The sequence below is a fragment of the Bos indicus x Bos taurus genome, chromosome 1 (assembly GCF_003369695.1).
Source record: "Bos indicus x Bos taurus breed Angus x Brahman F1 hybrid chromosome 1, Bos_hybrid_MaternalHap_v2.0, whole genome shotgun sequence".
NCBI classification, from domain to species: domain Eukaryota; kingdom Metazoa; phylum Chordata; class Mammalia; order Artiodactyla; family Bovidae; genus Bos; species Bos indicus x Bos taurus.
Window position 1 is genome coordinate 118,118,599 of NC_040076.1, and position 14,533 is coordinate 118,133,131.

The 14,533-nt window shown below is 42.4% G+C and overlaps 1 protein-coding gene across 1 annotated transcript in view; it reads right to left on the bottom strand.

The window, feature by feature from the left end:
- TM4SF4 (transmembrane 4 L six family member 4) overlaps nucleotides 1-13,978 on the bottom strand; it is a 28,509-nt gene extending 14,531 nt beyond the window's left edge. Inside the window, exons 1-3 of the mRNA XM_027543674.1 lie at nucleotides 13,561-13,978; nucleotides 12,761-12,850; nucleotides 721-860 (exon numbers count right to left, since the gene is read on the bottom strand). Coding sequence (XP_027399475.1) covers nucleotides 721-860; nucleotides 12,761-12,850; nucleotides 13,561-13,734 — 404 coding nt within the window. The 5' untranslated portion in view covers nucleotides 13,735-13,978. The remainder of the gene's footprint in view (nucleotides 1-720; nucleotides 861-12,760; nucleotides 12,851-13,560) is intronic.
- Between the last annotated feature and the right edge of the window lie 555 nt (nucleotides 13,979-14,533).

Below are 14,533 nucleotides of genomic sequence, written 5' to 3' on the forward strand. Positions count from 1 at the left end.
TCAGGATGGGGAACACGTGTATACCTGTGGCGGATTCATTTTGATGTTTGGCAAAACTAATACAATTATGTAAAGTTTAAAAATAAAATAAAATTAAAAAAAAAAAAGATTGTTTAAGTATTTATCATGCAGACTATCAGTGAAGGTCTTTACGCCCTGTTTATGAATACCAGTGAAGGCCTTTGAGCTCTGTTTACGAGTAATCATTCTCATTTTCTATTATAAGATTTTCAAACAAAGCTCTCTGTTTATTAATGTTATAAGTTGCCTAGTGTTGATGCTAATAAATGTTTGAGTGCAAGTGGTGATACCACCAACCTCTTCCCTCAGGACAGCTTAGTGAGTAAGTGCTAAGTTGCTTCAGTTGTGTCTGACTCTTTGCGACCCTATGGACTGTAAGGCACCAGGCTCCTCTGTCTGTGGGATTCTCCAGGTAAGAATACTGGAATGGGTTGCCATGCCCTCCTCCAGGGGATCTTCCCAACCCCGGGATGGAACAGATGAGGTGCCTTCTTATTTTACTTCTCCTGGTGTCTATCACAAGATCACTGAGAGGTGAGATCTTGTGGAACTTCACTGCACAACTGCAGCTCTGCCTCAAAGGAGCAAATTCCTGAAGCTTGTAACTGAAGATGGAGGACCTTATACCGTGTGCCCCTTGGGCATGTACCCCCTGGTGCCCACTGTGGTGACACGTTGGTATTGCAGGGTGTACCTTACCCGTCCTGGAAGGGGTAGCCCCATGTGCTGTTTTGGCTCATGAAACATTTTGGACCCTTGTTGATTGAAACGGCTGAAACAATAAAGGAGTATCCAGCACCCAGGACTCCAATCACTGCAAATATTGTGGAGGTGAACATCTGAAAGAGAAGGAGAGAGACCACGTGGGGTTCTTAAGGTGTTCAGAGATTAAATGCAACACTCCTGACTGTCCAATCATTGATGTGATGAATATGAGGAAGTTCTGGGGTAGAAGCCAATCTTTACTGGAAATGGGGCCTGTGGAGTCTCCTAGAATGAATTTTGATGTCTCATGTTCCCTTATCTACCCCCATCCCCATATATTTTTCTCCTGTTCATTGAGGACTCATGTGCTAGTTATGGTTTTATACCTTTGAGGCAGAGTTTTTAACTTTGTTAAAAATAGACTGTCCTTCACAGGGTTAATATGGAAGCCCAGTCTATTACAGAATCAAAGACTCTTAAAATGGGAAGAGATCTTAAGTTTTCTGGTCCAGTCATCTTGCTGAGTCTAAGTCATCATGGGACCTCATGTGGCAGGCAGGTTTTGCTTATGAGAAAGGGTAGAAATCTAGGATATTTCCTCATCAATCCTAATTACATCCCTTGAGTTCAAAAAGGGATTAAATCCAACTTCTCTTCCATCAGGTAGCAATCTTTAAAATATCTGAAGGTATTTTATATTTTACACAAAAATATTTTCTGTTTGACATCTCTCCACCCCTTCTACCTGCTGCAAATTTTCTCTCCTTTGGGTTACACAAGCCCAACAATTTCAGTTCTTTTAAATATTTTTATATAACAGATTAATTAGTGAAAAATGGATTGTACTAGTGCCTTTTTTTCAAATTATAAAATCAAGATAGACTATAGAATATAAAATGCAGAAACAATCTTGGAGCCCATCTAGGCTAACCCACTCTTAGAGATGAAAAAATTTAGGCATAGAGATGCAATCTATATTCTAAACAGTAATTAGAGAGTAGCTTGGAAACATTAACAATTTTGAAATTAGAGACGAAAAATTATCACCTCCATTGCATTGGGACATGAAGGTGTAGTGCAAAGCACAAGAGTTTAAAAGTCAGCAGACTCAAGCTCAAATCTCAGATACGCTACTTTTCCCTGTATGATGAATCTGCGTAATGAATGTAGCCTCAGGGTCTTAGCTTCTCATCTATGAAATGTGCATGATAAAGCCTACCTAAATTAGACATGGTAACATAAGTTAAATGTCAGATACTTCCTTCTTCCTGTTCCTTGTATTCGTATCAGTCTTTTCACAGTGCATGTTTGAGGGTTTGAGGGAGGGGTTAGAGGGTAGAGAGGATCTAATTGTGCCTAAGCAACTGGAATCCATGTAATCTATTTAGCTTGGATTCATATTCATATCATATATCATATTATGTATTAATATACTTTGGATGCAACTTTCCAAGACTGAACTCTGGTTCCATGGACCATATCTGACTTCTCGTGCCTGTAGAACTGACCATTTTCTCCTTCATATAAAAACTCAACAGGACCCTATGGGACTCCTGGGCATGGAAGCCTTTCCATGTCCCCTGTTTCTTATTTGTAGGGAACAGACTGCATCCTCCATGACCTTCCCAGAATCCCAAAAGGCAGATTCAAACAGTTGCTAATAAAGGAAGAAAGGAGATGCAGAGACAAGGGAGGAATGGCCAAGAAACAGTAGTGCAGCCTTGAGGCAGGGTCCTGGCTCTGTCTCAAGGGATACGCATAGCAGTATCTTTGGGCTCTTTACAGAATTAAGACCCCCAACAAATGGAAGATGTTAGCATTCTGCATTTCAGAGAAAATCACAGTTTGATAACTTTAAGAAACTCATCAGGAGACCACCTGAGACCAGATTAAAGAAGTGCAGGCCCTGCACACACCCTGATCCTTGTCAGCAACACTGCTCTTGAACCACTGCTATAAAACCTCACCAAATCCTTGGAACATACAGTTTTTCAGAGCACAAGCCTGCTGTGTCCCCTTTGGCCTAGCAAAGCAATAAAGCTTATTTTTTTCCTAGTTTATATTTGGGTATATACGGTAATTTGCAAGCTTCCCAGGTGGCACTAGGGGTAAAGAACCTGCCCACCAATGCAAGAGACATAAGAGACGTGGTTTCAATCTCTAGGTCAGGAAGATCCCCTCAAGAAGAGCATGGCAACCCATTCCAGTATTCTTGCCTGGAGAATCCCATGGAGAGAGAGGCCTGGTGGGCTACCGTCCATAAGTGGGCTATGGTGGGCTACCGTCCAAAGAGTCAGACACAACTGAGGTGACTTAGCACGCACACATACATGGTAATTTGCAGAGTTTTCTGATCTCACAGGAGACTATAACCTTTTTATCATGAATCCTCGCAACAACACACTTTGGGAGATGCTGCTCCAATTTAGTGCTAGTCCACAGAGGCCAAGAGTTTGGCATCAGTATCTCCTAGCCCCAGGACCCTGAAATGTATCTACTCTCATCACAGCACAACATCTACAAATACATAGTCTCTCATCTTAAAATTGCTTAAAGTCTTCAAAAGCCAAAATTTCCATTTATTTAAAGGGTTGAATATTCTTATATTTTCATGCAAAGATCTCAAAAACCTTCTAGTGCAATCATCTAATTTTCTGACTAGTAAAAATGCCTTCATTCTATTAGAATCTTAGATGCGTTATCTCATTTAATCTTTTCAACAAACCTGTGAGGTGGGTGTGATTACCTAGGTTTTCCAGACAGGAAACTGAGACTAGTAGAAATTAAGCTAATAGTTCTGAGTCAAACAAAAAGTGGAGTGGTGGGACTGGGATTCGTCCACGGTCATTTGGTTCCAAAGGCCATGTTCTTGTCACTTTCTCAAGTCACACATCTAGAAGGTGGCCAAGCTAGACTAAGACTGGAGGCTTAGGGGGAGGGGCAACATAGAGGTGGAGGATAAGAGGTACAAACTATTAGGTATAAAATATGCTATGAGGATATATTGGATAACACGGGGCATAGAACCAATATTCTATGATAATTATAAATGGAGTATAACCTTTAACAATTGTGAATCACTGTATTATACTCCTGTAACTTATTTAATATTGTACAGTGACTATACTTCAAAAAAAAAAAGAACTGGAGTCTCCCTCCCAGTCCAGTGTCTTGTACCTGCTACTTCTTCAAATCACACACACACACACACCACGCGCGGCACACTGCCACCAGTGTCAGATGCCCTTAGCAACAGATCAAATTTGTCATTTGCAAATTTCTCTTTGAGTGACATTGATTCCCTCACAGAAATAAAACAACAGATAAGGAAAAAATATCTTTTTCCTCTTTTTCCTGGTCTTGAGTCAGGAATCATGAAACTATTAACTGTTGAGAATGAAAGAGCAACTAAAATTGCTATAATAGAAAAGGAAGATCGCTTTTCCAGGAAGGCAGTTTGGAAGTCTGAGGGGCCCAGGGGTCTAGCCTTCTCGGCGGCACCCAGGTCTCCACCTGCCCGGCCTCAGCTTTAGGTGGTATACAGAAGAAAGGGGTGGGTAGTTCTAGAAGGTGCCTTCAATTAAAACAACTCAGGATTTCATCATCCAGTGGCTGGAAGGGAGAGGAGAAACCTATTTTGTGCTATTCCTGCTGTGTGGGAAGAGGAGAGGATTTTAGATATCATTCCTGGAACATTTCAACAGGCCAATGTTTACAGACACAAAAAGTGAGTGCACTTGCCAACAGTCCTCATTTTAGGCAAGTCTGAGTGCATGCAAAACCAGTTAATATAAAGCATCAATGGGATAATCTCCCCTTTACCAAAGAGGCCCCTGATAAGCACCTCTGACCAACAGTGTCCAAATGGAAACTAATGCAAGCCGCATTCATAATTTAAAATTTTCTTATAACCACCACTTAAAAGGTTTCAAAAAGGTGAGATTAATTTTAATAATATGCTTTCTTTAACTCGCATACTCAACATATTATCAATAGATAATCAATAAAAAAACTACTAATGAGATATTTTATATTTTGTACCACTTCTTTGGGATCTGGTGTGTGTTTTCTACCTATGGTACATCTCAGTTTAGACTGGCTACCTTCTATATGTTCAATAGCCACATGTGGATGATGGCTCCTGCATTGGACAGTACAGTCTAGAAAATTTGGAAGATTGATTTTGGGTAGTAAAAGTTAAAAACAATAGATGAATATGGTCTGTATTGATTTCATGATTATGATTACTCTCAGGGGGCAGGAGTGTATAACAGAGGATGGCTACACAGTCATTCTCAATTGAAGCAATACGGTTTTATTTCTTTACAAAACTATCTGAAGAAAAAATGGCATCAGGTTACAATTTAATAAAGCTACAGGCGGTATGTTCTGTTTTTGTATTCGCATTTGACATATCTCACCTTGAAACTTGAAAAGTTTCTCCAATTAATTTTTCATTACTTTTCCAGGATGGAGAAGCCAGCTACATTTTATATCACTTTGTTTTAACTCATGTTTAGAAGTCTTGAAAACCTGCTTAATTTACTACTCTGTTATGTCTTAAAATCAGAAAGAGTACCTTTCATTTACCATGGGTTACATGATACAACATTTTTCAAGTTAAAAGAGAAATTATGAAAGTGAAGTTGAATATGATAGGGAGCAGGCACTCTAAACTGATGCTTTTTAAAAGTAAACAGGCAAAAGGCCTGGAGTATTTCTGGAAGGAGACACAATAATTGGGAACACTGCTAACCTCTGGGGAAAGGCGTTGCCAAACTTTATAGAGTCAGGAATGTGTGACTTCCTTTGTAGTTTTTGTACTATGGACATGTTTTTCCTATTCTAAATTAATAAATAGTAAAGGGGGGACTCTATTGTGTAGTGGCCAAGGGCACAGGGTACAGGCAGACAGATCTGGGTTTTGTTTTTTGGCTGTCCGACAAGATATGTGGGATCTTAGTTCCCAAACCAGGGATCAATCTTGTGCCTGCTGCATTGGAGGCATACAGTCTTAACCACTGGACCACCAGGGAAGTCCCAGATTAGGTCTGATTCCTGTTTCTTCCCCCATGACATTGGGAAGTTTATCTTTCTAAGATCTCCATTTCTTCTTCCGTAAAATAAGGTTCAAGAATAACTACCTGTCTCCCTGAACATGGGCTTCCCCGATAGATCAGTTGGTTGGTAAAGAATCCACCTGCAATGTAGGGGACCCCGGTTTGGTTCCTGGGTCAGGTGGATCCACTGGAGAAGGGATAGGCTACCCACTCCAGTATTCTTGGGCTTCCATTGTGGCTCAGCTGGTAAAGAATCCACCTGCAATATAGGAGACCTGGGTTCGATCCTTGAGTTGGGACGATCCCCTGGAGGAGGGCATGACAACCACTCCAGTATTCTGGCCTGGAGAATTCCATGGACTGTATAGTCCAATGGGTCACAAAGAGGCAGACATGACTTTCACTTTCTTTCCCAGAACATAACATGTAAGATTTCCTAATCAATAGTAAATCGGGAATCAAAGGTACACATGTCTAGAAAATCAGATAACCCCCTGGTGGGGTAGGCTATTAGATAATGCCTAGCACTTCACTGGGGCTTTCCTGGTAGCTCAGCTGGTAAAGAATCTGCCTGCAATGCAGGAGACCTGGCTTTGATCCCTGGGTTGGGAAGATCCCCTGGAAGAAGGAATGGCAACCCACTCCAGTATTCCTGCCTGGAGAGTTCCCACCTGGACAGAGGAGCCTGGTGGGCTACAGTCCATGGGGTCACAAAGAGTCTGACACATCTGAGTGACTAAGCACAGCACAGTACTTCACTGGGAGGATACCCAGAGATCTCTCTTGCCTATTCCCAATATTTGAAGAATTTTCCGTGACATTAACAATCACTTGATAAATGTCTTTATTATAAAAATTTTAATAGTCATAGCCTCACATATGTTAACCTTCCACAAATACAAACAGCCTAGCTCTGGGGAGAAAAAGAAAAGTAAACAGGCTGTCTTCTGGTTGCTCAACACACACCTTCGGTTTGCATTTCTAAAGAAGCATGCGTTAATGTATATGCTGTAAATGCTTCCCTTGAAGTGGAAGAGAATGCTCTCGAATCACCAGGTATCAGTTTAAGACCTCCCTCTTTATCAGACTCTGGAGGCAGATGAGGTGGGGTCCAACCCCAGCTCTGCCCCCGCCTGTGGGTGTTCTGTCAGCCGAAGCACCTGGAGGAGGTGTGGGGGTGGGGCGGGGGACACTGAGAAGGGAGGAAAAGTGGATGGTTTAGGAGACAGGATATTTCAAGGCTTGGGCAGTGGCAACATGTTGGGGAAACATCTCTGGTGGGCATGAAGTCTCCTTTCAGAAAGGAGATACATAGAGATTACTTGAAGATATTTTCACTTAAACATTAATGCCCTCCTGTATTTTCTGACTCAGTCTTGGGAATACAGGCTGGGTATGGGGGGTGGGGGCATGGGGGAGTTTGCCGTGGTCAGAAACTTAACTTGCAAGAGCCTCAGTTTCCTTACTTATAAAATGAGAAATGGAATGTCTACCTCAAAGAGCTATTGTTAGAATTGAGCCTGATAAAGTACGGAAATGACCTGAAATCCTCCCTTCATTTACTTCATTCATCCAATAAGCATTTATGAAGGCTCTATGAGTCCCCAGTACCCCAGGCACTTGGTACTACCCTCCTCTGCCCTGAAGCTAATGCTTACAACCTTTTTCCCCAGCCCTTGCCATGGTCTTATGAAAGGTAGCCACTGGCATTGGCCATTTTACAGGACAGGATTTTGAAACACAGAACATTTAGAGAAGAAATAGGGTTTCATACTTCATTTCTTCTTTTATGATAATTATTTCACAAGAAGGGGCTTTCTTAAATCCCCTTCAAACTAGCGGTCCTTATAAGGAATGCGGAGGCTGCTGTCGGCAGTTCTCTTGGCCTCAGAAAGTACTGACGTCAGAAGTGCTCAACCAGGAGGCGTCCCTAGGGGTCGCTGGCGAGCCGAGTGGGACGCGGGGAGAAGTTCTGACTTCCAGTGAATAGATTGATTTGTGACCTGATCAAGATCTTCCTTCAGAACTGGTCAGTGCACTCTCTGGCCCTGCCTATGGGTGGGGTGGGCGTTTATCTGCATGATATACTTTCAGGATACTGAAATTCCTGTCTGCCCCTAAATATCTCCTTTATCAGGCCAATTATTAAAGACACTCCTCGAGTTAAGGTCAAGGTTTTCTAAATGCTCTTACTACAGTACATACTTAACAGGAAAGAATTGATAAAATGAATTAGCTGTCTCATTGGACCCTGTGTGTACATGCTCAGTCGCGCCTGCCTCTTTGCGGCCCCATGGACTGTAGCCTCCCAAGCTCCTCTGTCCATGGGATTTCCCAGGCAAGAGTACTGGAATGGGTTGTCATATCCCCCTCCAGTAGATCTTCCACACCTAGGGATCGAACCTGAGTCTCCGGCATTGTAGGTGGATTCTTTACTGCTGAGCCACTAGGTAAGCTCATTGGACCCTGAGAGGTCAAATTTTTTTTTTTTTTAATGGATTAGAGGACAGATCAGCTGCTAGGACACCTCTAGTTTGGGAGCAGGAGGGTGAGACCTAGCCACACACCCAGACCAGGGTTTTCAAAGCCCAGTTTGAAAGTCTCCCTCCTCTTGCAGCTTTTGTCCCAGGGCTCCTTTTTCTCAGCTCTTATTTACCCTGCTGCTGCTGCTGCTACTAAGTCGCTTCAGTCGTGTCCGACTCTGTGCGAGCCCATAAACAGCAGCCCACCAGGCTCCCCCGGCCCTGGGATTCTCCAGGCAAGAATATTGGAGTGGGTTGCCACTTCCTTCTCCAATGCATGAAAGTGAAAAGTGAAAGTGAAGTTGCTCAGTTGTGTCCGACTCTTCGAGACCCCATGGACTGCAGCCTACCAGGCTCCTCCGCCAATGGGATTTTCCAGGCAAGAGTACTGGAGTGTGTTGCCATTGCCTTCTCCGCTTATTTACCCTAATTTATTTAAAAGAGTACAAATCTCAGGGACAGGGTTTCAGTCTTGCTCTGCTTCAGAGAATGTTTAGCCTTCATTTTTTAGTTTCACTCTGAAACCATCAACTAGGCAACCTCAAAAAAATTTTTTTTTCCAGCTTATTTATTGTCTTGCTTTATCTCTACAGCAATCACATCCTGCTTCCACTATTGATTCCTACCTCCTGGTTTTACTGCCCAAGGAAAGAGAAGAGAATGATGCAGCTAATTTCTGAAGAATATTCCTGAAAGACTGAACAAAGAAGAGAGAGACAGACCAGGAAACAAATGATAGAGACAACTATGAAGACAGCCACGTGATTTGGCTCAGCAGCTCTTGGCCCAGTTTGTTCCTGCCTCACAGGCCTTTCTACCCAATAGGATTTCTTACATGATGCTCTCAGAAGCCCAGTGTTCCTTATACACCTGGAAGGGAATATTGTGAGCCTTTGGAAAAATAATTCAAATCTTTAGCATTATAGAACCGATCAAATTATGCTGCAGGGGTTTTTTCTTTTTGTATGACAAATGTTTGTAAATGTATGCATGCAGGCTAAGTCTGACTCTTCGCGACCCTATGTTCTATAGCCCTCCAGGCTCCTCTGACTATGGGGAATCTCCAGGCAAGAATACTGGAGTGGATTGCCATGCCGTCCTCCATGTTTGTAAATAGCTTTCTTTAAAAACTGACTATGGCTTCAGAGCCTTGGAACATTAAGGAAACATCTGAAGCAGGGACATGAACCCCGTGGCCTTTTGGGGTGGGCAAAGAGCTCAGTAATGCCCAAGTGGTGGTGGTTTAGTCGCTCAGTCATTTCTGCCTCTTGCAACCCCATGGATTATAACCCACCAGGCTCCTCTGTCCATGATATTTTCCAGGCAAGAATACTGTAATGGGTAGCCATTTCCTTCTCCAGAGGATCTTCCCAACCCAGGGGTTGAACCCATGTCTCCTGCATTGCAGAATGATTGCTGGGTTTTTTTTGCCAAAATATAGGTGCAGGAGTACCAGGTTATTTTTGTTGTTGTTGTTGTTTGTTTTTTAAAAGAAGCAAGATATCTAGATTTCTTTTGTGTATATGTGAAATCTATTTTTAAACGGTGGCAGCTGATTAACAAACAAATGAACCCAAAACAAGAAATCTTTCTGCTGGTCACTTAGAGAGTGGTCACCCCTGGTGCAGGGCGGCTGTGGCTGGTGCTTTGGTTTCCAAGTGGTAGAGCTGGTCCTTTGAAGGGCACTGCCCTTGTGAACAGTTAGCTAGTGGCTGGAAGGAGTCCTATTCAACTTACATCAAGAACGGATCCCCACTGAGAGGTGAGGGACCCCAGTCAGATGATTTGCATTGAGCAGACCAAGTGTTTCAGATTGTATATATTCAACTGTGCTTAATAATTTTTCTGCTTTCCTCTCAGATTAATTTAATTTAATCTGAGCACCTATCTAATATCCAAAGAGTCAGTTGTCCATCTAAAAGAACCCCAATGATAAATTATACATTCCTACCTTAATCACTTAAAGGGAAAGGTGTTGCAACTTGTCCCGAAACCTAATCATTTCTAACATTTTTTTCTTATCCGTATCTCCTCATCTGGTCAACTAAAAAATATCTGTGCTGTGCTATTTAAATCTAATTTAAAAACATGCTTTGCACAGTACTTTGAATATTGTTTCCCTTCTCACTGTGATTATGTGTGAAACAAAGAAAACAACAAAAATGAAACAAAGACCCTGGTTTTGTACTGGCTGATGTTTAGCCTTCTACTCAGCACCAGGGAATGAGCTGTTAGATTTCTATGTAATTCATCCAATTTCCTTAATTGCTCGTTTTTTTTTTCAAATTCTCATCTCTGATTTATTCCCCCCAAATCCACAAGGTGCAGTGGGATTAGATTTCAGAGAGAAAATGAATTACGTATTTACTTCTTTCCTTTATTATTAAGTATATGAAAATATAATTATATATAACACACACTGGAGCTTCCCTAGTGGCTTAGTGGTAAAGAATTTGCCCGCAATGCAAGAGATGGGAATTTGATCCCTGGGTTGGGAAGATCCCCTGGAAAAGAAAATGGCAACCCACTCCAGTATTGCCTGGAAAATCCCATGGACAGAGGAGCCTTGTGGCTATAGTCTTTGGGTTCACAAAAGAGTTGGACACAACTTAGTAACTAAGCAGCAACAACAATACACAAAATTTTTAAATCAAATGTATCAAATTACATAATTGTAATTTGCATCAAATTACATAATTGTATAAAATGCATTGTGGTTGATTTTTGCATCTCTTTGTCAATAATGATTTTAAATGTTGCTATAATAATCAATGCTTGATTGTGTTTGAAAAGTGATAGCACTCTCTTTGAATGATCCTTGATCTCGAGTGGAAAAGCATCATGGTATTCACAGTGCACCAGCCTCAGCTCTTCACATGTATTCAACAGGGCATGGCAACCCACTCCAGTATTCTTGCCTGGAGAATCCCCATGGACAGAGGAATCTGGCAGGCTCCAGTCCTTGGGGTTGCAAAGAGTTGGACATGACTGAGCAACTAAGCATAGCACAGCACAGGTATTTTTTAGTTGACCAGATGAGGAGATACGGATAAGAAAAAAATGTTAGAAATGATTAGGTTTCGGGACAAGTTGCAACACCTTTCCCTTTAAGTGATTAAGGTAGGAATGTATAATTTATCATTGGGGTTCTTTTAGATGGACAACTGACTCTTTGGATATTAGATAGGTGCTGGTTTACCCATCATCCAGCCAGTAATTCTGTCTCGGCCTTCTTCATTTTTGCTACATCAGTGTATCTGAACTCAATATTTTTCTTTAAATCAGCTCTCTATTTTATTCATTTATATCACCTCTATGAATGAAAAGCTAGAATTATCAACACACATAAACACAATATTATTGAATTTTTAGTTAATGTTTCTCACATTCCTGGAGCTGGAGACTCGTTAGGGAGATTACAGAGAATTAGAAATAGCAAAGACTTTTTTCCATCAAAGTAAGTTTTCTTGATAGACTTAAGAGGATTGAAGGAGAATTAAAAGAAAATAACTTTCTATATTATTGAAAGAGCAAATCTGTGTGCCAGCAGAGCTTGTCTGTCCTTGGGAAATTCTGAGTTAGTCCCTTCCTCATCTTAACAGATGGGCAGAGTGAGGCAAAGAGCACCCCAGTTGAGGAAATGGGACTCAGCCCCACTCCCAGCCTTCCCACTCCAGCTTAGAATGGTGAAGCCTATTTTCTGTAGCTTGCTCATTAAAGATGGATGGCTACAGGAAACAAGAAAGGAAACAGAAGGCTGGGGGCAAAACTGAGGTAGAGGTAAGGAAGTGCTGAGCCTCTGAGGCAGTGATCCTGGCAGGGGTGCAGATGGGGCTACCAGGAGAAGAAGTCACCATCTGTTATCCTGTCCCAGCCCCATCTTTACAGACAAGGCAACCCAGAGCCAGAGAACAGAACTGACTTGCCCAAGGTCTCAGGGCTTCTCAGCGGCAGAGGCAGTCACAGCCTCCATCTCTGCCTTCCAAGCCTGTAGTCTTTTCTTTATTAAGCTATACTTTTAGTTAGCATTTTATTTTTAAAATTTTTCCTTTTGGCCGAGCTGTGCTGCATTCAGGATCCTAGTTCCCTGACCAGGGATCTAACCCACGCCGCCTGCACTGAAAGCGCAACAGCTTAACCACTGGACCACCAGGGAAGTCCTCAAGCCTTCATTCTTTCTATAGCATCACTGCAGATTTCCAGCTCTGATATCCCTGACTGTAACATTTTGAATGATACTCATCTATAAGTAGAAGGGCTATGGTTTTAAAAATTTATGATTACTGTTACTTTGCACCAGCAAGAATTCCATCATTATCCCTGTACCAGCTGCCCCCAGAGTGTTGCCTGGGGCTGGTAACTCATCCCCTCAATGCCCAGCACAGGAAGGCAGTGCCCTCTGGAGCGAGTCTGGTGGCTGATTCCCCACTCCCGTCCCCCGCAGGCACTGACCGCAAAGCGCTTCCCGCAGCCCTCATTGCCACAGCACCCGCAGCAGTCATTGTTCTTCAGGCCCAGGAACACCAGGGCAGGGAAGATCATCTACAAGCAAAAGAAACACCTTGTGATTTGGCACGTGAAGGGGGGCCCCATGCCTGCCTGCCTGTGTGGGGAGCCTCATCTCCAAACTGGGACTTGGGGGCCAACAGCTAATGGAGTCTGGCTGGTGGGTAGATGAGTGTTATGGAATATTTAGGTTCTATTTGGTCTAACTGCACACCCAATGAGGCAATATATGAAGATCTGACACTCTGAGTTTCCATTTACATGGTGGGTTAGGAGAAGGGCAAACAACTTGTCCTCAATGTCATGAAACATGAGTTTTTCTCTCTCTAAACCAGAAGTTCCTAGTCTATGTTGGAAATAAGGGATAAAGAAATCATTACCAAAGAATTGGAAGAGGAATTCACTGACACCTGTTTCTCTTGGTAGTTTTCAGTCAATTTACTAGAAAAAGTATATTCACTCCCCGACCCCCCACAACCCCGCACCCTATCATTGTCTTGTTAAAATAAATTCTGTAGCACTCAGTTTGGTTCAGGGAAGTCTACGGCCCCATGGGAGCTGCCAGCCTAAGTCTGGGGATTCCTTGGTCCCTTTGGGGAAGGGAAAATATTGAGGCACTTAACGTTTCATCATGCAGTTCTTGGGCTTTTGTTAGCAACTAAATGTCTTCTTGTTCAGTAAGTACCCAATTTTAAAAAGATAGGATGAAAATCGATGGGGGTAGATTTTGAGGTTTCCTTACTCACCAAGACTCCGCTTCCTAGTATTCCTCCAAAATACCAGACTTCGTCGGAAAGGTGGTCATTGTTGTCTATCACTTTTCCTCCAGGGAAAAATAGCAGGATGTTAGCGAGGAGGCCAAACACAGACAGGGGGATGAGGGTGCCCCCCAGGCACTTGGCACAGCTCCCAGTGCACATGCCGGAGATGTAGGATGTAGGTGTGCAATCAAGCCCCCCTAGCTGCCTTCCTCACAGGTTCTCTTCAAAGTTATCGGCTGCAGAGTCGTAACAATTGTCCTCAAATCAATTCTTATTTTGGAGCCGAGAAGCAAAATCAGCCTGTGAGCTGTGTCCTGGGAGTTGCTTCAGCTTCTCAAATGTAACAGAACCTCAATGGCGATGGTCATTTATATTCTCCCTGACCTGAAGCTCTTTTTTTTTTTCCCCTGCACCCTCATAAATAAGATTACGTTCATTGCAATCATTTTGCCATGGAGACCAATAACCTCTGTTAATAATCCACCAGCACAGACAAGACACAACCTTGTTGCAATCGAACTTAGGGCTGGAACAAACAGCATCTGGGCCTACTGCACCTTTAATCTGACAATGGCCTGCCCAAATCAAGAAATATTTCCCCCAGGCTCTTTATAAATCACAGTAAAATTGAGTTACATCCTAGCTAAAATCATGTCTCCTAAGTACTTAATGGTCTACAGTGCGTGTCTTTGCCTTTTCCGCTGAAAGCCTGGAATGCAAAAGAGTTATTTGAAAGAGCTTCTGTTTTCCTCAATAGAAAAATAGCAATCTGATGGTCTAGTTGGGTATTTTTGAGCTCGGGCCCACAGGAATTTTTTAAAGGACAAAATCAGGATGATTATTTATTTTGTTGTCTTCTTGCTCTATTTCCATATTTGCTATTCCATTAAGTTCTATTTTCTTCCCTACCTGGCATGATAGAATTAGCAAAAACCATTCCCAATCAACTTGTTCAGCT